At 52.3% G+C, this 24,790-nt stretch overlaps 1 protein-coding gene and 1 long non-coding RNA gene across 2 annotated transcripts in view; both read left to right on the top strand.

Annotated features, from left to right (window-relative positions):
* Positions 1-767: 767 nt before the first annotated feature.
* The window catches only part of RGMA (repulsive guidance molecule BMP co-receptor a), a 47,400-nt gene continuing 23,377 nt past the window's right edge, over positions 768-24,790 (top strand). Inside the window, exons 1-2 of the mRNA XM_045448738.1 lie at positions 768-1,073; positions 18,564-18,679. Of these exons, the coding sequence (XP_045304694.1) occupies positions 1,060-1,073; positions 18,564-18,679 (130 nt within the window). The 5' untranslated portion in view covers positions 768-1,059. The remainder of the gene's footprint in view (positions 1,074-18,563; positions 18,680-24,790) is intronic.
* LOC123582524 lies at positions 22,443-24,385 on the top strand. Its single transcript, XR_006704425.1, has 2 exons — positions 22,443-22,659; positions 24,111-24,385. It is a non-coding gene; the product is annotated as an uncharacterized LOC123582524 (long non-coding RNA).

The raw sequence follows: 24,790 nt of genomic DNA, 5'->3' as shown, positions 1-24,790 counted from the left end.
CGCAGGGTGAAACATCCTTTTGAAAAGCCCGTGAGAATCCACTTGCAGTCTGTGCGTTGGCCTGTAAGAGCGCAGGGCAGGGACTGGAAGGAAGCACAGAGGAGCCCACACTGACCCGAGGTTACCCCTGGGGAGCTGCTGCAGTGGGGAGGGGATAGGACACGGCCTGCTTTTCACTCTCGATATGCCTGAGTGGTGTAAAACTGTACACAAGAACGTGTTTGTGTATTGCACATTGAATGCATACGTATGCGTTTTTTTAAAAGAAAAAGCTTAACCTAACATCTCAATAGAACAAAGGTGCGTCTCCGCAGAGAGAAGCGTTTCTTCTGGATGTGACGGTCTTTTCCAGAAACCTCAGAGCGACGCCCCCGCTGACCGGCACAGAGCTGAGGGTGGCAAACGTGCCTTCCGCAGCATCCCCGAGGGAAATTTGGAAAGTTGGAGGCGCCTCGAGGGTCGCCGCACTTGCCGCCCGCGCCCCCCTTACCGGTGCATTCCCGCAAGCCTTGACTTTACCGCGTGCGCACCCCCCACCCACCCAGCGGGTGCGGGTGCGGGTGCCGGTGCCCGAGGGTGCGGCCGCTGCCGGGGCGGGGCCAGCCGAGCACGCGCCCCCACCTCCTCTCCCGCCCGCGCTCGCCCCCCGCCCGCGCCCGGGGCGCCCGGCCCGCCCCCTCCCCTAGCGCGCAAACGAACCTCTCGACGCCGCGCGCGGCGGCGGCGGCGGGCGGGGGCCGGGCGAGGGAGGGGGCGGGCCCGAGCAGCCCCGACTCCGCAGTTGTCTCCCGAGCGCGGGCTGCGCCGCCCGAGCCGCTGGGCTGGGGAAGCGCGAGCGGTTGGCTCCCGGGCCGGCTCCTCCAGGCGCTCGCAGGCATGCAGCCCGGGAGCAGGCGGCGCGCCCCGGGCCGGTGCTGAGCCGGCCGGGGCGGCGGGGACCAGCGCCTGCCGAGCCCCTCCCACCTTGCCCCGGGGCCCGCGAGCTGCGCTCCGGAACCCCCTCTTCGCCCGCAGCCCCGCCAGCGCCACCCCCCCACCCCCCGCGGGCCGCAGGGGCTCATGCAGCCGCCAAGGTAAGCGCGGGCCGGGAGCGGGGCGGACCCGGCCCTGACATCCCCGAGGCGCCGCCGGCACTTGCGGGTCCTCTCCAGCCCCGCGTCTCTTCTTGCTCCCGTCTTGTCCACAGTTGGAGCTTTGCTGCGCCTCGATCGCTTTAGCTCTTGGCAGCAGTAAAGTTTTTGTGGTTTAGTATTTGCTCTTTTTTCCTAAAATGCTCTCCCCGGGCAGCCGGCAGCGCGCGTGCTTGGACAGACCCGGCGAGCGTCTCTTCCACCGTGCGCGGGCTGGGAGCTCCCTTTCTCCGGCGCGGTCACCGCCCGGCCCGCGCACCCTGGGATGTCCCGCCGTGAGCCCCCATTGGCCCGACTCACCCGGGTACCCCTCCTCCAGCTCCGCGCCTGGCTGCCTAGGCCAGCTGCAGAGCCTTGGGACAGGCGCCGGCCCCCGGGGGGGGGGGGGCAAGGGGGGGCGTCGGTGCTGCACCTTCTGGGCTCGGGTCTCAGTGGTCCTTTGAACTGGGAGCATCTGTACGCAGGAAGGTGCGGGACTTGGGCTCAGTGCTAAGGAATCGGACTCCCGAGTGGCCCCGGCGTTCCTAAGTGGAGGGGTGGGCCCGACGGGCGGGGCACAGAGACGATTCCGCGCCCGGCTCGAGCCGTGGCTCACGCCGGAGAACTAGCTGAAACAGGGGGACAGGTGTATTTAGGGGGAGGACCGACGTGTGTTGGAGCGGGGGGCGGGGAGGGGCGCTCAGTTGCAATTCTTGATTGCATCCTGTTAATGTAATTGCATTAGATTTGCTCCGGGGCAGAATCAATTCCCCCAAATTGAGATTTTTAATGGGAGCCTGCGAGTTGCTATTATGTATGTGGTTTCGGAAGGCGTTGGGTTGTATTTATTTTACAATTCGGGTGTCTCGAGGGCGGAGTAGGGGAAATCGCGCCATCTAGCGGAAATGGTAAGCCGCGCCTTCCTTTTCGCCGCGAAGTTGGGTGTTTTCAAAGTACGGGACTCCAGCGCCAGGTAGAGAGGGGGCTGAGCCCTCCCAGGAAGGGTGATTATCCTAGTTATCCGAGTGTCTACAGACTGCGTGAGTGGGAGCGCCCCGACACCCCCAGCTCAGTGCGCCAAGCTCAAGGGACAGAATTACAGGTTTTTGTGAGTGGCAGGCTGGCACCTCGAGGAGATCTGTCACCTTCTCCATCTGGCTTTAGGGTCCTCCAGCAAAAACAGAAAATGTTACCTTACGGTAGGTGGACACCCATTGTTCGGGCATCAGTCGCAGGGGGGAAAAAAAACATGCGCGCACCTTGCTCTTCTCCAGGACGTCACAGAGGAGTGATTTGTCAGGCGAATCTCAAGCCATGACCCCGAGGAAAGAGATTGACCGAGGACAGCTGAAGGAGAAGTGGGAAAGGGCCTCTTGCAGATCAGGCCAGAATAGCATTTTTTTTTTTTTTTTTTTTTTTACACATACAAAGGGCTTCTGAAAGTTCCACTGCTGCAGCAGATGACAAGCAGGCCCCTTTACAAGGGATATGATCTCCTGGGAACAACAGGGAATTACTTTGCTGCGTGACCAGCAGAGCGGACAAAGGCTCTGGGTGGAGCACCCACACACCCAGGCGGGCTGCACGTTCTCTGTGGCTCGTTTTTGCTGCCACCTTACAGGCCAGAGGATATTAGCCACGCCAGCCGGCTTCTCCCTATTCTAAAGGATAGGTTGGTTCCTTGTAGAACAGCACAGTGGTCCCCCTGGGGTGAAGACCCTTGCCCCCTTGAGATCCTCTTGGTGGTGATGATGGGGAGGAAGGTCCCAGATTCCTTTTGTTCTTAATAAAAATAAATTTTTTCTTACATTTTATTTATTTTTGATAGAGACAGAGGACAAGTGGGGGAGGGGCAGAGAGCGAAGGAGACACAGAACCCGAAGCAGGCTCCAGGCTCCGAGTTGTCAGCACAGAGCCCGACGCAGGGCTCCAACTCACAAACGGCGAGATCATGACCTGAGCCGAAGTCGGACACTTAACCAACTGAGCCACCCAGGCACCCCAATAGAATTTTTTTAAACATTTATTTATTTTTGAGAGACAGAGACAGAGCATGAGCAGGGGAGGGGCAGAGAGAGAGGGAGACCCAGAATCGGAAGCAGGCTCCAGGCTCCGAGCGGTCAGCACAGAGCTGGATGCAGGGCTCGAACCCACGAACCATGAGATCGTGACCTGAGCCGAAGTCGAAAGCTTAACGGAGGGAGCCACCCAAGCGCCTCCCAGATTCCTTTTAACAAGAGCCCTGCCCCTCCCTTTTCCCTTCCAGGGGAAAGACAGGTGCTTACATTCTAAATAGACATGTAGAGTGGTAGGTGGCGTTTCTGCCTCCCCCCATGCTGTCTCTCCCTTTGCAGGCGTTTACTTAATAACCAGATTTGTGACAGAAAGGGTCTTGCAGTGACCTGGCATCTTATTCAAGGCAGGCTTCTCTGACCTTTGCTAAGAAACGCCTTACAAGGTGTGACTGCTGCCTCCCCAGTGTGTGTGATCATACAGAGTGGAGCCATCAGAGTCTCCTATTTATTACGACCCTTGGCCCGGCCCTTCGGCCAGCCACCCCATGTGGGGCCAAATACAGGAACTCTTAGATGAAGATGCAGAATAAAATGATAGGCACTGAGCATCCCTGACATTGGGACAGGAAGTTTTTTCCAGCCATTGTTGTAGTGATGCTCACCAGGCTAGTGATGACGTCTACATCTTGCTAGAGAAATGGATGTCCAGAGAAGTATAGCACAGGTTCTGCGGGTTTAAAGTGCTTTTTTCCCTCCAACCTTGCTACCAAATGAATTAAATTCAAGCATTTGCTTTTCTCACGTGTGGTCCCCAAATTCAGTCATGCCTTAGGAGGTATGATCACCGATCTCTTGAGAAGTCTGCCATCCAGGGAAGATTGGATATCCCCAAGTGAAACCGAGCATAAACAAACTAGGATTACCAGAAACCAGTGCAGGCTCATGTGAATCTGTTAGTTCTGTGAAATGAAAAGGCACTACTCCATAAAGATCGTTGTTCTAGAACCTGACTTATAGTAACCCAAAGGTAAGTTCAAATAACTTTTCAGCATCAGTGGTGTTTCTGTGGCTCTTTCGGAGGATGGCTTGGCTTTTCAAACAACATGCATCATTTATTCATTCAACAGACTTAACATAAATTTAACCCTAAGAAGAAGGAAGGCTCCAGACTCTCCCACCTGCCTGGTATCCAGCCCTAATTCAAAGGACAGACTCCTGTTTTCCTAATTTTGACCCAACGGCAGTGCATTTTCAGCCTCTTTTCCTTTCACAGCAACAGAGTTAGGACACAGCAATGAACAAGGCAGTGGAAAAACTAAGGACTGTCTCACCCGAGTGTGCATACACGGTCAGGCAGAAGTCGGTCTCCTTGGTGACAAATAAACATCTTTTAAAAGGATCCCCGGTTTCTTAGCCAGGTGTGACCCTATGAGTAGAAAACGCAGCATCAGGATGCCTGGGTGGCTCAGTCAGTCAAGTGTCCAACTTCTGCTCAGGTCATGATCTCATGGTTCATGGGTTCGACCCCCGCATTGGGCTCTTTGCTGATATCTCAGAGCCTGGAGCCTGCTTCGTATCCTCTGTCCCCCTCTCTCTCTCTGCCCCTCCCCACTCACGTGCTCTCTCTCTCTCTCTCATTCTCTCTCTCAAAATAAATAAACTTTACAGGGAAAAAAATGCAGTATCATATTAGAGCCTAGGGGTCGAGGCAAGAATGCCTACTGAGTGAGATGTGAAATCTTTTATAATTCTAAGGGCAGTAAGAAGAGGAAATTTTGAAACTTGGGCAGAAATTAACAAAGCAAATGCAAATATCTTTTATAGCCTCATTTAAAAAATTTCAAGGCACTTCTACTTGATGGACGTAAAAATGCCCCACGTACTTACTTGACCTATAAAATTATATCCAGATTACTACAGTAAAGAACTAAAGTGTAGCAAACAGTGTTTATGCAGAAAAAAATTACAGAACTACTGCTTGAGTTTACTTCGTGTTCTCCAGTTGTTTGTTTAAAGCAACACCACGAGGTGAAGAACTTTCTAGAATCAAGACACTAGATTTGCCAGAGTCTGGAAATCTGGCAAAAACTTGAAAACAAAAGCTTCTGTCATCTGTCTGGTAGACCAAGGCCAATTCCTGTAGATTCTGTGTCCTCCATGGGGCATAGCAGAGATCAGCAGATAGGAGTGAAAAATGCCCTAAAACTTACTGATTTGCATCTGTGAGGCATTGCGTAGTAATTACCAGCCCTTGTGGCTGCCACTTTGTGTGTTTCATTTTTCCATCTTCGGGAACTCTCCCACTCCGGGTCTTTGCCTGGTTGACAGCAACATTTTGGCTCGTTTCCTGGTAATGCTCAGCTCTTGTGCCCTCGTGAGCAGAGATACTCTGGCCAAGTCCTCGATAAGAGTCTCAGTACGGTTATTTTATTCTTAGTATGCTGTTCCTCTGAAGATGGACACAGACCATTTTTTTCGTCCTCTTTTGGAGTTGTGAGGACTTCTCTCCCTGATGACTTTTTGAAACGAGATAGGTGGAAATGCACAAACGTACAACGACTTGCCCCAGTGGCCTCCTGAACGTTCGTGCGTAAGCCTTGTCGGCCACAACGCAGACGCTCTACCTCAGAGTTCAGTCTCCTGCTAGTTTTTGATACGTTTCACTGATCCGTACCACGTGGATCTCTTCCCTCCAGTTAGCTATTTAAAAACCATGATACCTTGGGGCGCATGGGTGGCTCAGTCAGTTAAGCATCCACTTCCGCTTAGGTCATCATCTCATGGCTTGTGAATTTGAGTCCCCCCGTTGGGCTCTGTCCTGACAGCTCGGGGCCTGGAGCCTGCTTCGGATTCTACATCCCCCTCTCTCTCTGCCCCTCCCCACTCATTCTCGTTCTCTCTCTCTCAAATATAAGTAAACATTTAAAAACAATTTTTTAAACCATAATACCGCATTGTTCCACACACTTCCACAAAGCTTTATCCTCTGTCAGAGTCTGATCCTCTTGTGAGATCCCAAGATGTTGCTAGTTACCCCCCTGCCGGGACGCTGTTTCACTGGCTCTCAAAGAAGCTTGCTCAGAAGACATCTGCTGGGCAAAAGTGACTTCGAAATTTGCTGCCAGTGCCCATTTTCAGCTCCTGACACTGACATTGGCATCCTGGAGAACGGATTGCTCTCATAAGAATATGTCCCCTGGGTACGGAGACTTTAGGCTACTCCGTGGTGTTAGGGTCTCTGCAGCCGTTTGCTTTGGCCACGTGGCCTGTGGGGATCTTAAATTGACCAGAGCCCCCTCGTGCGAGGGCATGCCCTAGATAGCAGCCACTATCCATCCCAAGCAGATGGAACTCCTGATGACTTCCCTCACGGCCCCCGTGATAAACCATCTCCCCCACCTCCCAGGCCTTTCTCTTTATGCAGCCCTTAGAAAAGACCCCCATGGGGCTCCACAGAAGCCCACTCTTTTGGTCTGAATTGACCGATCTAGCCTCAGCACAGAAACCCTCAAACGCTCTACCGTGGACCCTAATAAAGGCATGAGCCCCAGTCCTGCCTCTCTCCCTGCACCCTCCCTTGACCACCCCACGTGACCCCTCAAGGTATGCGGCATGCTTTGTCTAGATCTGTGAATAATAAACGTCTCCATTTTAGTTTCTCCTGCGGTCTGTCGTTGAACTGTGGCTCACCTCCCGTGCCCCACTTGACAAGGGTTCATTTGACAGATTCATACCAGAAAAGCACATGGAAATGCGTATCCCCCCCACAGAGCCATAAAAGCTGTAGGGTTTCCCCAACCCAGTTGGTAGCTTGGAAACAATACGATTTAACGTGGGTTTGGAAATTTGGGTGTGTACTTTCATTTACATTTAATTTAATATCCGTTATGGAAAGCGGTAGAGTATAAATAATAAATAGACTTTTTAAATGCAATTGCATTTTCCCAGATGGGCTTCCATTTATGCAAGAGAGGCAAAACAGCAAGAAATATAGAGCGTAGAGGCCAGGCTTACCTGTAGACATTATGAGGTTCACGATGGCATCCCTTCACAGGTCCGGACCCACCAGTAACCCCCCCCCTGCTAAGTTTGCTAGGTCATTTTGCCTCAGAACAAGGGAATCACGGGACATTAATGTATGGCGCTTCATGTCCCTTTGTGCCGCTAAAATAGTCTGATACTCAGAATACTGACTTCAAAATTGCTTACCTTCCTATCCTGAAGCACACATTCGGCTTTGTATCTTCACGTATCTCAAGAGCGTATGGTAGGGAAAAGCCAATGCCACCCTTTTCTCTGCTGTGAGGGTTTTAGCTTGCTTTTATTTTCCTCTGCTAAGAGCATGTTAAGAAAGGAGATCCCTGGGGCGCCTGGGGCGCTCAGTCGGTTGAGCGTCCGACTTCAGCTCAGGTCATGATCTCGCGGTCTGTGGGTTCGAGCCCCGTGTCGGGCTCTGTGCTGACAGCTCAGAGCCTGGAGCCTGTTTCGGATTCTGTGTCTCCCTCTTCCTCTGACCCTCCCCTGTTCATGCTCTCTCTCTCTCTCTCTCTCTCTCTCTCTCTCAAAAATAAATAAATGTTAAAAAAAAGAAAGAAAAAAGAAAGAAGATCCCTAAAGTCCATGTGTCTGATTTCTTTATGTGTAAATGGATGCTCTTGGCAGAATCTACAGACTTCAGGCTTAGTTAGAAATATATTTACCTCCCCTGAGCCTGAGCCAGGAGGCAATGAGGACAAAGCAAACCCAAGCCAAGATGGCGCCCAAGCCCAGCCTTTCTGGGTCAGTGACCAATCTCTAGGGGCAGGAGCCCGCCCGGCTTTGAATTGGAGACACGGTCTGAATGGCTTGTTATCTGAAGGGACTGCAATGAATTGAGACTATAGATAGTTTTATCGAAATATCCTGTTGTGTAATATTTACCTGTCATTCAGAGGCTGCATCCAAGTAAGCACTCTATGAAAACTTGCCCCCCAAATACCATTTAGTATCCTAAAGAAAGGAAGGGAATTCTATAACTCTTTCAACTTCCTAAATCTTTGAAGGGGAGGGGGAGATTGTTCAGGCAAATTGTTCTTTTCTGAAAACATTTTGAAAAGTTTGTTTCTGGAAGACCACGTATCTCCAGACATACTCTCATTTCTAACACGTGACCCACCATTCTATAAATGGAGCATATTATTTGACCAACAGAAAAAAGTAAATGCCAGGTGAAGATGAGAAGAGATGTGAAGCAGCTGTGGTTTGGTGGGGAAACACTGAGCTTGCCATCACAAGGCCAGGTTCTGAGGCTCTCCCTGCCCTCGCTATTCTTAGTGACCTTGGACAAATCACTTAATCTCCCAGAGTTTTGGTGCCCTCGTTTGTGAAATGGAGACAACGGTGCCTGCCACACAGTTGAGATGACTCAACGGTTATGTGGGAGACTTTGTGTTTTAGTGGTTGCTCAACAGAACTTGCGTATAGCTAATAATGCACTTAGAACCCACCCAGGAGTCAAGGTTATCCAAGAGTGCTTGGGGGATTCTTCAGATTTCCCCCCAGTTCCCACATGTGCGAAGACTCTAGCAGAATCGGGCGCACGGTAGACACTCTGTTATAATCCAAACAATGGTTCGTGTCCGTGATGTTGTCAGCTACTTAGCAGCACTTACTCTGGGCCAGGCATCTGTCCTAAGTGGTCTGTCTATATTGTGTCAACTCATTTACGTCCTCACAAGAACCCTCTGCGGGAGCTAAAGCTTATCCCCACTTAACAGATGTAAAGGGTCGGTGTTCAGACGGCATGTTCTTAGCCAGAAGGCTGTATTGACTCTCTCACGTCCAAGTGAAGCCTCCAACAAATGTAAAAAAAGAAAACAACGGTGGAGGAGGAGGCTGTCACATAAAGCAACACATTTGTTCTTGCTTCTGCATTGGCGCTCGTCCCCACCTCCCATCATCTAGGGATCTTCGGTATTTCAGCTTTGCATTAGCCATTCTAAACAGTTTTGAATTTGATGAATAACTTGGTTATCTGTTCCTATTGCTAAATGTCTATGGTATTTGTGCTTGGCACCAAATTGTTCATTAATCCAAATACTCCAGCCTTCTGCTGGTGGAGAGAGAGAGAGACAGACTCCCTGTCAGTTCAGACAGTTGCCATTTGGTGAATAAATGGTTCCAAGCTGGTTATTCTCCCCAGTACTTTCTGGAATGGGGAGAAGTAAACACTGGGTGGTCTGTTCTCCATTACGGGAACCTGGTGTTTCTTGGTATGGGTACCCAAAAGCTTCTTTAAAACAAGAGGTTATTACATGTTCAGAAGGCATGGTTTCAGGTGCAGGGTGGAATTGCTGGGGATTATAGCTGAAGAATTTGCTCAGCCACGTTTTTACTGGGGGAACCCAGAAATGTGACAGAGGAGGCCCCAGAATGGCTCCTTGGAGTCAGGTGTAGGCAAAGCCAGTTAGTTACAGAGCTAACACCAGTTGACCGGATCCTTAGAGACCCCTCCTGGGCGGCCAGGCCACAGTTCTGCAGATTGCAATTGTGTCTGAGGGTCCAGAAACAGGACAGAACATTCAGGGGCCACAAAGTTAGAGGTGGAGCCACCCCAAATGCCCCGTCTCTCTCTTTCCCCAGATCCACTGCAATGTCTAGAAAGCCTCAATCTCGACGCTGACAATTAAGCACTTCACAAATGCTATCATTTTCATACTGGCTTTGTGGGCAGAAGAATTTGTAAGCTGTAGACCAGATGGTGGGTGTGCCCCAGAGTCACAGTCCCGAGACCCAATAGGAAGCGAGACTTTCGTAGGTGACACTCCAGTTATACACTGGTTTGTAATCCCTGCAGGGAGAAGTGGGAGACGGATCAAAAGAAAAAGTGTTGGCTTCTCCAAGCGTTTCGTGAGAAACTCAGAAGTCAAGAAAGAGAGGCGAGGAAAGGCAGAGGGGCTGCTCAAATCCAAAGACCATGGAAATGCACTGCCAGAAACTGTTAGCAGGTGATCAGGAGGGCTCCAGCCCAGCCTGGGTTAGGCAGAGTTGACACAGAGGGAGTCTGAGCGAGAAGATGAACGCAAAAGGTGGAGTAGGGATAGTAGAGGCAGAGGGAAGACGTGACATCGCTGAGCCTGGGAAGGAGTTGGTGAGCTCAGCAGAGGTAGTGTGACAGCCACGAGTCGCCCAAACCCCACTCTGCCACCCAGCCATCTGGGTGACCTCAGGTTACCGACCTTCCGCAGTGTAAGTGGGGGTAGATGTGAGTTGTCTGACTTCCAAACGACAGGGGACGGAATAAGCATCTTTAAACGGGAACTGAAGAGGAAAGGATACAATCTGTTTGTACATACATCTGTCAATCCTCCTTGGCTGGTGATCTCAGTTCTTCTCTGATTGCTTAGCTCCTACCACGATGGGGGAGTTCACAGCACTATTTAACAGGAAATACCTACTGGGAGAGAGCAGTCAGAAGGTTGCTAATCGTTCTTGGCGAAATGATAGTGAATGAGCTAGGCTGATTGATTTTATATGTGCTTACATGCACATGGAAATATCTAGAAGGATGCACACGAAACTGTTAATAGTTATTGCCTCCAGGGAGAGTCACCTAATTTCATTTGACAGGAAGTTGATTTGTTTGGATCATGTGCCTATATTGCTGTTTGAATTTTTTTACGAAATTTGATGCTAGACAGAAGGAAATGGAAAGCCCAGAAAATTTGTTCCTTCTAGCATTTTCTTTAAAAAAAAAAAAAAAAAATCCCGGGTATATCTTCCCAGCACAGTGACTGTGCCCATGCCTACCATCAGGGGTGAGTTTCTGGGAGGTTCTAAGGGGGGCACTCCATACCGATGTCCCAAGCCCAGCCAGTTCTCCAGGCTCTGTTCCCGAAATTGGAATCATGAGTGGAAATGCTAGCCCGTGGGACAGTCTGTGTAGATTCCTAACAGGCGGAAGTTTGACAGAAGGTGTTCCAGACAGGGTGAAGCTGATGGCAATGTGGATGTCACCAGTCTTTGCCATCGGTGGTCCTGTTTGTTAAGGAAGTTACTGACAGAGACTCCCCCCGCCCCCGCACACCAACTCTGAGACACTCACCCGTTCTGTAAAGGCCCTAGTTGATGTGCAGTAAGGATGACGGGGAATCGATGCAGGGCTCTCAGCTCCTGAGACACGGAGAAACCGCATCAACACCCATCTCAGAGTTCTGAGCACATTTTAGTGGAAATCATTGGTCTCTACACCTGACTGCTCCCCTGGGCTGCCAGGAGGGGGCCAGGACTGTCTGTTGCTCATCTGAGAATCCCCAACCACCGCCCACCCCCCCAATCCCAGAGCTGAGTGTTCAAGTACTTGGTGAGTGCTCCTTGAGTGAGTAAAACAGAAACACAATAAATAAATAAAAAGAATCTCCCTTGTGTGGGGGAAGACAGTGTTACTGATCTGATCACGTGCATTTAAAGCCACGTCCAAGAGCAAATAAAATCTGCTCATGTATGAAAGTCTTAAGAAAGAATCCAAAGAAAAAGTGAGATACCTCTTCCGTTCCTAAAGAGAGCTGTTGGAATGTCAGGAAATTCTATTTCAAAACATCACTAAAATATTGGAGTACAATCTCTCCATTTTATTTACCAAGAATAAGCATCCCTCGTGGTGAGGGAGGCAGCGCAGAAGCACACGGAGAGGAAAGGAAGCCTGCCGCAGAAGCGAAGAAAACAAGATGGGCCAAAGAAGGAGGACACTAAGACATTCTGAGATCTACAGGGAAGGGGTCCCTCCCTGCCAGAGTCTGAGACTCACAAATGCTTAGGAAGAAGAGAAGCAAAGAGAGGCCCTCTCCTAAATCGTCATGGAAATAGGTCAAGGAAATTCTAGGGCCACCAACCCCCAATCATGTGGACAGAGCGGAGCAGGGGTAATTAAAGATGGCAGCCACGTCCTGGTGGCCAGAATGCGCACTGACCTTCCACACTGGGCCTGCGCCCAAGGGCATACAACCCTGGCCTCCCTGCCCACAAAGGGAGCCCACCCATCTAGGAAGGGGCCCTTTTCATAGCCACTTTGTGGAACATATACTAAAAAGTAATATCACCAGGCACGTTTTAAAGTCCCAATGAACTGGACAGAGCACAGCACACTTCCTGAAAAGAGAACATGAAACCGGAGAAATCTATTAGCATGCTTTGAGGAGGTAGAAACAGGCCCGGCGACGAGGGAGAAACCCAGGGATGAATTATGTTTAGACTTTCAAAATTCCTTCCGACTAAGTTCCACCCCGGGGGTCATTCGCAATAGTTAAGTCGCTCCAGAATGTGCCGGGTGGGGAAGGTGGGGGGAATCACCACGGATTGGAACTGTCCTCAGAGACAGGAAACAAAAGATGGGATAATCAGGTACTTTTCTGGATGAAGAATTATAAACCGTGGGGATCCCCAAGGATCGCTGGTGCTCCCAGACTTAGCTTAAATGTCCATAGATCATCTGAAGGAGCGAATGCTCAGATGCTTCCAGGCCTGTGGATGAATTGAAGGGTCCGGAGACAGATGGAAAAACAAATAGTGGATAAGCTGGAGGACAAGCTTATGAGTTAGCAAGCAAAGGCATATTTAAGCTTTGGCGGGGGGGGGGGGGGGGGGGGGCAGGCCTCAGTTGGATATGGGAGAACATATCCAAATCATAGCAAAATGGACTCTGTCCAGTCTGTTGATAGCCCCAAAATGGGATCTTGGGGGTCTTTGCAAAATGTTTGTGGGATAACGATCGTGCAGGACCCAGTGTTCAGAAGGTGCTCAAATGCTTTCAGAAATGGCATTGGGAGCTAAGCCAAAGATAGGATTCTCCCTGGGCTGTACCCAAACCTGGCGGTTTTATGACTTTGCCCTAGAGAAAAATACCGCAGAACTGTAGAAAGGTTAAGTAATCACCCAGGTAGAAGACTTCCCTGAGAAGCTGGGCTGCTTTGTTCTTTAAGAGCTTTAGGGTGGAAAGATGAAACCCCAAAGATGATATGGTCAAAGTCTATAAAACTTTGGAAGTTACTGTGATGAGAAAACCAACTTTAGTTTTTCTGAGTTGCTGCGTTTTACATTATGAGAACCCTGCTGTGGACATTCAGGTAAGGACTCAAGTTTAGGGTTCCTGCCTTAAGCTCCTGCTTTGCCAGGGTACCTTTTGAAATAACCCTTAGAGTTGAGCCTAAAGAAGAGTTAGTGACCTTCACCTCCACCCCCTTATATATAAGTGCCTGCCACCCCACCGTCTGTCTCCTGTTCACGATCTGGGATGAGGGAATGCCCCTGGCCTGGCCCACTGTGCATCCCACCATCCCACTCTTTCTGGGGCCTATATGCAATACAGCTCACGACTCTAATTCTTTTTGTACATTATTGAAACTACACCTTCCATCAAAATGACTTTATGGGTTTCACTTGCCCAAAGCGGGGAGCTTGGGTGCTGAGGGAACTCCCTGCCTACCGACCCCAGGGGGGTGCTTTTGCCTCCCCACTCAGCCAATCATAAACTGCATATTCTTTTTTTTTTTTTTTTTTAGTGTTTATTTACTTTGAGAGAGAAAGAGAGCGTGAGTGGGGGAGAGGCAGAGAGAGAGGGAGACACAGAATCCAAAGCAGACTCCAGGCTCTGAGCTATCAGCACAGAGCCTGAAGCAGGGCTCGAACCCATGAACCGTGAGGTCATGACGTGAGCCAAAGTCAGACACTTGACTGTTTAACCGACTGGGCCACCCAGGCGCCCCTTTAATATACATATTCTTAATGCAACACACCAGCTCCGGCTGCTCAGCACTGTTACAGAGAGAGTGAACAAGGTCTAGCTCATCAAACCCCAGACCCACGGGAGCCCTTGAAGTTTGAAATAGGAACTTGAGATTAAGTTTTATTTCAATTAAAGAGGAGTGGGTCCCCCCCCCCCTCAGTCGTAGGCAAAACCAACCAAGCTCCTCAAGACTTGGTATAAGCAAAATCTGTTCAAAGGTAGGGGGTGGAGGCAATGGGAGTAGACCCAAGAAGTTCTTCCAGTAAATGAATGAGTTGGGAGCCATTGACGACATATCCCTGGACTTGTGAGGTTGGCGAAAATACTTCTTGGGACCAGTGCTGGGCCATCAGCTTCCTCCTTGTTACGAGTCTGTGCACACAAGTGAGAGAAACCTAAATCAAACCAGTTTCGGCAAAATGAGGAACTCTCTTGTCTCCCGTAGCTGGACCAGGGAGGAGGAGCTACAGGGAGAGTGGCATGGGGAGCCCTGAAAATCTCCAACCGTCCCAGAAAAGCTCACCAGATAAAATGCGATTTTAGTAAAAACAGCACGCTAACTCTGCAGACACATCCTCCACCTGCAACACTCATCAACACTGGCCTTCACATCAGATTGCTACCCGCAGACTGACTCATCATGTAGGGATCAGAGACCAGGATGCGGCTCCCCCATAGCAACAGTCTCAGGACAGATTCTGATTGGTCAGCTTGGGTCATGTGCCAGTCACCACTTTATCGAAAGTACTTGTTAGGTTCTCTGCCTTGCCTTGACTTTAAATCCAAGAGGATAAACTGATCGACTCAGCCTGAGTATTAACGTGCACCCAGGGTTGATGAAGCGTGATGCAACTTACAAACCTAGCGAATCCCTACACATGAGTCACCTGGGAGAGCTCATTAAAAATGCTGATGCCCAGGCTGTACTCAGGGATGCAGATTCAGCTGCTCTGGAATGGGTCCTGGGCAGTGGTACTGGTTAGCCCCCACAGTGGTCTCCCAAAAGAATACGTCTCTCCTCTTCTTTAGACCTCAGGTGGGGCTTCCAGCTGCGATAAGCATGGACACCCTCTCAGAGCCTGTGCTGGCCATTCTCGAGCTTTCTCAGGCTCCTGTTCTGTCTTTCTGCAGCCTAGTCTCCTCCTACAGCCATCCTCAAGCTTTCCAGCCCCTCAGGCAGGCCACACCTTGGTACATGTTATACTGAATGTTCCTTCCGCCTGGAATCCTTGCCCTGCCCCCCCTCCCTCGCCCACCATCTCCCCCGGCACTCTCCCACACTGGGAGAAACTTCCCTCCCCACCCTGCACCTGGGTCTGGGCTGGAGGCCCCTGGCGCCTGTGTTCTGTGTCTCTGCTGTCAGAGTCTGTGTTATGCTTTATTGAAAGTGATTGTTAAGTTATCTGTCTAGCCTTGACTTTAAGCCCAGTGCGGACTTGCATCACTGGAATTAATGGCACATAGAGCACATCAGGCATGGGCTTGGTGTGTTCCACTCTACGGTTTATTAGCCAATAATTGGGTGAGTACTTAACTGCACTCAGCCTCAGTTTCCCCATCTGCAAAATGAGGATGACACTAGAACGTACCTTCGCTTTAAGTGTCTAGAAATGTAAAGTACTTAGCCAGCCCTGGACATAATGTGACAGCACAGGGACACCTTGGCCATAACTGCTGTCATTCTTACTAAAAATGAATCCTTCAAGACAACTCACAAGACACACCATCTTTTTGGGAAAGCCTTCCCCGGGCGGTTGGCCGATCACCCCTCACCTTCCTCTATCATCTGTTTCTACCAGCGATTCAAAGATAGGAGCTGTCTTATTTCTTTAGCCCCCAGGGACTGGCATGCAGTAGTCCTGAGTATATATTTATTGACTGATGACTCAGACCCTGGATTTGGGAACACCCTGTCCGTACCCAGAGGCAGGGAAAGCTAGAGTCCCTGACACCCCTCACTCCTGGGAGGCATTAGCCTTATTCAGAACCTTGCCTTTCAGAAGCCCCGTGCCCCTCCCCCCACAGCCCCACTGCCCGGAACATGGGACTGGGGCGAAGGGTTCAGTGCTGGGGCCTCCACAGCTAGGGCTGGGGAACAGGGAGCAAGAGCCATGCAAGGGAAAATCTCTAACCCGAAGCCCAGAGAACAACCTAGGGGAGAACCCATAAGTGGTCAGACTCTATAATGGGAACTGTCTGTATGAAGTCAGCTACACTTTGAGTTAAGTCCGTTTCTGTGGCGAATGAAGTGCTGAGTTCCATAACCCAGTGGTTCAAGGATTTCTTCTTGCAAAGACCTGGGGAGTTGTCAATAAGCTGGTTGGTTTGGCCAGTACAGACAGATTGTTCCAGGTCAGCAAAACCCCATACTGCTCTACTGGGGGCTGGATTTCTCTTGATAGTCTAAACTATGTAAAAGCCAAATCTCCATTTCGGTGATGTCCAAAATCAGCCTCACACATCTCTCCTCGTGAGGGGGAAAGGAAGTCCTTTGCGTCCCTTTCCCAGATTATTTGCTTACGTCATAAGAATTGGATCTCCTCACAAAATGGCGGCCAGTCTTGGAGCAGGAACTGTGGGGAGTTCCCAGTGCCTCTCCCAGACTGTATTCAGTTGCAGCCACTGGGTGACAATATTATCAGCCTGCCCCTTACAGACAAAGAAATTGAGGTGTAGAGGCTCCAAGTCCTGCTTCCAAAGGTCTACCCTCAGGCCAGGACCATGTTGGAAAGGCCTGCGTTGAGGTCTTCTGAAGGCTGCACAGCCTATCTGCCACTGGAGATGTTGCCTCAGCAGCTGCGATGAATTCACTGCTGGGGATGGCTGACGGATCCCTTCTCTCTCATTAGTGAGAAGCTTTAGAACTAACCGTGAAAGGCACAATCCAGCAAACGGTGTTCATTGATGGGCCTCAAAGGTGCCTCTGTGCCGTCTGGCTCCGTGTGCCTGCCCCCGTGTGCCAATGTTATCCTACCATTCTGTGGACTGAATCCTTAGGTCTGGCCCAAGGACAGGCCCCACTGGAGAGGAATGCCATCAGAGCCCTGGATTGTGAGGTGCTGGGCTCTCACTGGGCAAAACTGCCGTAGTTTTGCAAATCAGGGCTTAAAGTGGACCCCAGTTTGGGGGAGCGATGGATAATTGGAGCCTGTTGAGCTGAGAGCTAACTATTTGGGGGGAAAGCCGCGGCACTATAACGTTAAAGGTGAGCAGTACCTTTGTGGCATTTGGAAATGCCAAGGAAAGACAGCTTCCTTTTGCCCCATGACATACCTGGCTGAGAGACATCAGTCCCCTTTCTTACCTGGTCTGCAGATGCCAGATTCAGAAGCACTTCTGCTTGGCGTGGGACTTCAGGGACTTAGGGCTTTCTTCCCCTTGCCCAAAGCTTGCTCCTCCAGAACTGCCCTCCTGGCAGGCAGCGCCCCAAGCAGCCCTGCAGCCTGTGTGGCCGTCTGCGAGTGAGGACTGCGATAGTGCTTAAGGGAAACATCAGAATTGGATAAAAATTCAGATTTTTTTTTTTTTCCCCTCAAAGAACCAGATGAGTAGGCTTGGAGGAGAGGTGAGGGGGGGCCACGGGAGGAATTGGTTCGACTCAAAACACTTGCTCTGGCCTATTTGTGTTCCGTCCAAAAGATGTTTCCCAGGGAAGGTTGCCAGTCGCTTAAATATCCCAACCAGAGGCAGAAGAGCCTCAGGTCCTAGGGAACCTTGGGGAGGAGACATATTTCTCCTGGAAAAATAAGCGACCAAGTTAAGGGAAGTCACCACCCTGATGCCCTCCCAGGAGCGGCCTTGGTGGCCTTGCCCTGGCAACCCCAGGCGGCTGGGCCCGGTGCACCGCCGGGACCGCAGTATCCACACCTCCTCCGGGGTGGCAGCCGTCCTGCCGCCTCCGTCAGGCTCGAAGGCCCCCAACTCTGGAGTGCAGCCAGGGCAAGTACTGGCGAGGCAGCGAGGTGCTAGAAGGGGATGCCAGAGGCCCTGGGCCCAGGCCGGGTGGGTGGCCCGGCGGGATCTGGGAGGGAGCCGCGAGGTGCGTTAGTGGCGGAGACCCAGCGGGCCGTCCCGGACACCCTCGGATTTTTCGGCCTCCTGCATGGGGGACCCATCTGAGTAGAACAATGAACCAGGGGGTGTCAGTGGCGGCTTCTGGACGCAGTCTGGTTGGAAACGGGGTCCTGGGGTTTGGCTGCAAGCGCAGTGTCTACCCGAGTTGGATATTTACAGGTTGGATGGGGGAGGGGGGCTCTCGGCAGGCGGTCCGGAGGCTGGGCCTCTTCGGCCTGGGCTGCCCCTGGGGTCGGGGAGCCGGGGCGCACCCTGCGGCCCCGGGCCCGGGTTCCCGAGCTCCCGCGACCAGCGTCGGAGCCCCGCCGCCTCGGTCCCCGCCCAGCCTGCCCCCCCACCCCACCCCTCACTCGCCGCGCTGAAACCCGAGCTCGAGGGGGCGGGCCGCGCGGCGGCTGGGGCGGCGGGGCCGCGCCGACATTGGAGGGGACCCGGGGGAAGGGAGGGCGAGGGAGGGACGCGCGGGGAGGGGGGGGGCGCGCCGGGCGCCCGCGGCCGAGGGGGACCGAGCCTCCCGGCTCGCTGCTCCCGCCGGCGGAGCGAGGCTGCCCTTTCTCCGCAGCGTGATTGATTTTCCTCTTCTTTTCTTCTAAACTCTTCTTCCAGGGAGAGGCTAGTGGTAACAGGCCGAGCTGGATGGATGGGTATGGGGAGAGGGGCAGGACGTTCAGCCCTGGGATTCTGGCCGACCCTCGCCTTCCTTCTCTGCAGCTTCCCCGCAGGTAAGGCACTGCCCCCGGCGCGAGGATGGCCGGCCGGGCCCGCTCCCCGGGCCTCGTCGCTGCCCTCGGCCCCGCGTCCGGGAGCCAGCCGGAGCTGAAATCCGCCGGCGCCCCCGGGACCCCCGCCTCCCGGTCCGCCTCCACTGGTCTTTGTTTCCCCTGCGCCCCGCCGAGGGCGCGATGCACCCCCGAGGGGACCGAGGAGGTGGCAGGCCCCCGCCCCGGCTGCAGTGAGAGGGAGCCGGGAGGTCGCAGAGGCCGGGGGCGCCTCCCTCCTTGCGGGAGAGGGGGTGCCGGGGACGCGCCCCTTAGGGGCCCCGAAGGAGGAGTGGGCTGGGCTGGGGAGCATCGACTCGCAGCAGGGGGCACTTTCTCCCGCTGCTCGCCCACCAGTGTGCAGACCTGCCGTGTGCCCAGGGGTGGAGCCGGGGCTGCCCCGGAGGTCCCAGGCGAGTCCCCGGCCGCCCCCTCCTCCGGGACGCCGTCCCGCCCCCACGCGCCGGCCCACGCGGGGATGCCCACGGCCTGGGCTCCCGCGAGCCCGGGTTCCTGTTTGATAACATTCCGCGTCGCCCCCTGTTTGTTTTTATTGTGTCAGAAAGGGAGAGAATTTCAGAATTAAAGCTGAAAAAGCCATCTGTTTCCAATGAATCCCCCATAGTTTTTCACAATGTTTTTGGCAGATCGCTGCTTTCAAATTCCTCCGAGCCCGGACCTCTTGTTTTTGTTGGGGGAAGGGAGACCAACTCCACAGAGAAGCATTTGTTCCTTCCCAAACGCTCCAGTTTCTTTACTTTTTTTCCCTCCCCCCCTTTCGGGGGGAGGGGGAAGGCACGAAACTTAAATCCCCGGTCTGTTTTCTTTATAATGTTTCATAAAACTTTATTTCATTTTGGCCATATGCTACTCACAGCCTGGAAACGCCAGTTAAACCCTTTATACCCACTTTTCTCTTGCTAAAAATACAAATAAACCCAGTGTCACGGGCCAAATGGCCCCCTTTGCAAGGCGGGATCTGCCGGCCGCGTCCATCGTGTTGCGGGGCGCAGAGGTGTCTTTTCGGCCCCGACGCGGATCCGCAGCCCCCGCGCACCACCGAGCTCTTTGCAAGAAAAGATTTCAGTTAGCCTGGGATTGGGTTGTTTTGTTTTGCTTCCCAGCCAACTGGGTTTCAGGAACTGGCGGAACTGGGCAGTCCGGGCTCGGCCTGGCTGCAAGTTGGGGCTGCGGGCCCGCGGGCGGGCGGGCGGGCGGACCGTGCTGGCAGCGGTAAGGGCCAAAGGATCAGTTTACCTTCTCGCCCCAGCCCCGCTTCGGGGCCTCCGGCGCCAACCCAGTCCAGCGCGCCCAGCTCACTCAGCAGCTGCTGGCGCCCCAAGGGCGTCCTGGACAGCCTCAACCTGCTCCCAGCTGTGGATTCCACCGGGGAGGCCCCGGCTGAGGACAAGATGGGGGGTGTCAGTTGCCCCAAAGGGCCCCCGCCCCGGTATGTTAACACCTCTGTAGTGAGTCCAGCAGCCGGGTGGCCTACTCCTTCTTCACACACACACACCTTTTAAAAGGAAAGGCAGTTTCCCCATGCACAGAAAGGCTTGGCTGAAAGGCTGATTTGGTTCCCTTACGAAAACTGAGTAAATAAATAAATAAATAAATAAATAAATAAATAAATAAAAAGGACCATCATCTTTAAAAAGAAATCCACCTTCTGGAGAAGCAGGACTTTGCAATGCGTGTGCATCTCGGTTTGGTCCAGATAAAGATCCAGCCCGTTGGAAGTTTTATCAGATGGGTTGATAAATAGCTTTTGTCCCTTGGCTGCCTTGGGGGATGTGATCTCAGCTCCGAGCTGAAATTGAGAAGGGGGGCTTAGAGGCCCTTAAAACAACACCTTCCCGCTCTTAAAGGGGCAGCACTTGTTAACTTCTTGAATTGGGGAGAGGAAAGGGAGGGCTGGTGGGAGGTACTCAGGAGTCCGGCGGCTGCCAGCAACCGGGTGGTGGTGTTTTTGTTGCTGCTTTCACATCTCCAGCTCAAAACCTTTATTTTAAAGTATCACCCCCCCCCCCCGCCGCCCCCAGTCAGAGCAAAGCTGGTGGGTTATAGAATTCAGAATGCGAATTCCATCACTTTTGTTTCCTAGAAGCCCATTTCTTTTTTGGCTTCAAGGCTGGTAACTAAAACCTGGCAGATAGAACAGATAGCTGTTGCCCTGTCATGCCAGCTGGCTCCCGTTTCTTCTAATTTGAGGACTTGACAGCTGCCTTTAGTCAAAATTGCCCACCTTACTGAAAACAGCTTCCAGGCCTCCCCAAACCAAATGCACCGGGGGCTCCAAAAACTTGTATGCTCAAGAAACCTGGGTCAGAAGACCGTTTCCTAAGTAAGAGATCAAATGGGTCATTTTCGCAACGAAGAGATGGACTGTCCTAGTCTTTGACCCAAGGACAGAGGGACTGCTTTGGAAGAAAGTCAGAAACACTGCAGGTGTGGCAGAGGTCAGGGCAGGGAGGGCCTGGTGGCTGCTGGGGAAAACACAAAGCCTTGGCCAGTGCAGGCACAGAGACCCCCAGGGGCCCTGCGTGCTGCCCACTGAAGGCAGGTGGAATCCAGCTCGAGCAGCCACGTGAAAGCATAGGCTTGTTCAGGGCTGGTGAACTTGAATGACTGCCAGGAGTAAACCCATAGGAGTGCAACTCAAATTGGACGTAGTTATGTGGAGAAAGATGCCTTCAACTCTGTGGACTGAGAGGGTTTGTGTCTTTGGAGAGTGTTCACGTGGACTTACCCAGTGGGTATGACATACCTGCTGTGTCCCAGACTCAGTGACGGCAGTCGGGGCCCTCCTCCATGCAGGGCCGGCAGAACCCCCAACTCCTAAAGGGTGAGGGGTCTGCAGTGTCCTTTGGGCGCTAAGGGCGTGCGCTTGGACGATGCCGTGCCCATAGTGGATGGACCAGTGGCCTCGTCTAGCTGCGGCAAGGAGTGGGGCGGGAAGGAGGAGGCCCAAAAAAAGGCTTCTCGGGAGGAATCTTCCACAAATAACAGCTTGTTCAAGACCCAATTAATAGATCCTTCATATTCTTAGACTTTGAAAGCTTTGTGACTTAATACAACAGATTTTTTTTTTAATTTTTGAATGTTAATCTTTGAGAGAGAGAGCGCGCGCACACAAGCAGGGGAGGGGCAGAAAGAGAGGGAGACACAGAATCCAAAGCAGGCTCCAGAGCGGTCAGCACAGAGCCTAATGCAGGGCTCGAACCCAGGAACACTAGATCATGACCTGAGCCGCCTAACCCTCTGAGCCACCCAGGCGCCCCTCAGATTTCCAAGAGAAACCCATCAAAGACCTATGTTGTAGATACGCTGGCATGCTTCCCGTTAATTTCATGTGGCTGCTGTACTCCAAGCACAGTGGTTCCTAAAGTGTGGTTCCTCCTCCAGCAGCATCAGCCTCCCCTGGGAGGCTCCTCCTCCCCAGACTCACTGAAGCCAAGCTCCGGGGGTGGGACCCTGGTTCTGTACTTCACCAGGTCCGCTAGGGGGTTCTGATGCACACTCAGGTGTGAGGGCTGCTGTTGTAAGAATTATTGCCCCTCGGCCTTTCTCTTTCCCTCGTTGCTTTCCCTTTACTTTTCAATTGCACCTGTCCCAGAAATGTTAATCCTCAGGGGAGAAACTCTAGCTTGGGGAGACCAAGGCTCTCTGCTATGTCCAAGTGCATCTCTGTCATTATAGAGATGACAATAGTTCCGCCAGAGCTGCTGTTCAGAAATGTGCAAGCAAGTCAATTTGCGTACCACATTTTTGTCTTCCCAGTGGGACTTCGTGTCCCAGAGGCAGAGAATGAAGTGATGTCTGGTTGCAAGAGCCAGATGACAGCTGAGCCAGCTAGCAGCTAAGAGGTCTGCAGGGAAGAGCGTTGGCTTCCAGGCAGAGTGAGACGGAGAGTCCTATGGACCATTTGCCCCCTAACCCCTGAGGTGAGGAGGTGGTCTTGTGGTTGAAGAAGGGAAGCCTGCCTGCAGGGTTCCAGTCACTGCTAGTGATCGCCCCCATCTCAGAGGACAGGTGGGGACAGGCTCAGATAAGGATGCTCCGGGAGGTGGGGAAGACGGGGCCCCAGGACCCTGTGGAGGTAAGAGGATGGGGTGGGGCCAGTTTATGTGTTGGGGGCGACATGTGGTTCCTGTGCCAAACCCTCTCTTGAGTGAAATGTGCAAGGCCCTGGACAGAACTGGGCTGAGAACCCCAGCTTTGTGCTCTGGTTGAGTGGTTAGCTACCATGCTGTTTTCCTGCTTGGCTGAATTCGACCTGCCTAAAACTGCAGGCGCTATTTCTTCTAGGGCAACCAGCTCATCTAGTATCGCCCCCTGGACTCTTACAGGTTTAAAGCTGAAAGTCCCGAGTCCTTAGCAACCCTCTCAGTCCTAGGCACACCAAGATGCTTGGTCACCCTCCACTCCTCCCCCCACCTGCTCCCCGGGACTAGTGCCTGGTTTGAGTCCATTAAGGAGCCCGCTGCCCAGAACGGTGAAGCCCTGAATGTCCGATGGGCCTCTCCATTCAATGCAGTTGCTTGGGGCTGGGCCTCCTTCCTCCACCTTTTCCTGCCTATTACCGTTGTCATCTTGCTACAAACAGCTGACCAGCCCTAGGGCCTTCCTCTGGGCACCCCCCCAAACCCCCCTTTTAGAACAAAAGTCCTGCTCAGGAACTCATCCCTCCTCATAGCCCTCTGAAGCATCCAAAAGGGAGGACCCTCTGATTTCTGGCCCCACACTTTTCCCGGGCCTCATTTGCATGGCTTCTGGAACATCCCGAGGCTCCAGGTCACCCCTTCCTGCCCCCCTACTCCACCACCACCCACCCACCTTCCCAGGCCTTCCTTGCCCAATGCCACTGTCCACCTAATCAAGGCCCAAGTTCAGTGCTGTCTGTTGGGGTCCAGTGCCATCCCTCCAATGACCTAGACACCTGTCCCCTTGGCTGCAGACACCTGTGCTTCCTCCCAGTTTCGCTGCTTCACAGGTCTTGGGGTTTTGCTCTCTTCTAAATCACCAGTTCTGTCTATAAGGGCAGAACCGCATTTTCTGTTCCTTTATCCCCTTCTCCTTTCTGGACACACTGAACACACCCAGCAGCATCCTGGGAATTGGAGGGCCCTTGGGTCTTTTTGCATTTCTGTTACGTGTTTTCTCAAGAGACAGAGACCACAGGCTTTTTTTCCCCCAGATTCCCCAACCTTTTTTCTAAAATAATTTTTTCGGGGTTATAAAAGCAATACTCATTTTCAAAGCTAAAAACCATAAAGGGCAAATAAGTACGTGAGAATAACCCAAATGCCGACCTCCCACAGACAACCTATCACATCACTACTTAAGATTATGAACATCCTTTGAGACGTAATACCTTCTCCTGTGCTCTCCAAAGTATGATCGTTTGAAGGAGGACAATCATTTTTAAAGCTCTCCTCGTTTATTGAGCGGCCACAGTATCCTGGGCACTCGGCCAAACGCTTTGAGTACAACACCTCGCGAGATCACCACACCTTCCTCACGGAAGAGAAAGTACCGAAGAGGAAACAGAGGGTCACAGAGGTTGCCTGACATTACACATCTAGCCGGTGACCAAGCTGGGAGTAGAACACAGACCCCCGATCCTTTTCTGTGTCCCATATTGTGAATAAACATACTCCTTAGATTTGCTTCGGAGCATATTCGAGTTTGTGCTGTGCAGCATATAAGGCTTCAAGGTGGCGGGGGGAAGACCCCAAATTTGGAGGTATTAGATAGCAGAGTGAAAAGCTGACCACGGATTCTGTGGACCTAGTGGTTTTTTGGGGTGGTTTGTTTTTTTTTTTTTTTTTTTTTTTGCCTCCTCCCAAAGGCCCTCTCTGCTCCCTGTCTGTCCCTGGCTTAACATTTCAAAGAAGATGCCACCCAGCCATAGGTCAGGCAGAGAAGTTGGCAAGGGCTGTCATTGTGCAAATTTTCCCAAGTCAGATTTATGTCTTTTGGGTTTTGCTTATTTATTCACTTCATGCACCATTTCACCCGAGCAGTCGAAACACCGAGACGCCTATTAAAGTGATCCGTCTGCACCCAGGTCCC

This window comes from Leopardus geoffroyi, chromosome B3 (assembly GCF_018350155.1).
Source record: "Leopardus geoffroyi isolate Oge1 chromosome B3, O.geoffroyi_Oge1_pat1.0, whole genome shotgun sequence".
In the NCBI taxonomy this organism is placed as follows: domain Eukaryota; kingdom Metazoa; phylum Chordata; class Mammalia; order Carnivora; family Felidae; genus Leopardus; species Leopardus geoffroyi.
This window is presented reverse-complemented; position numbering and strand designations above follow the sequence as displayed.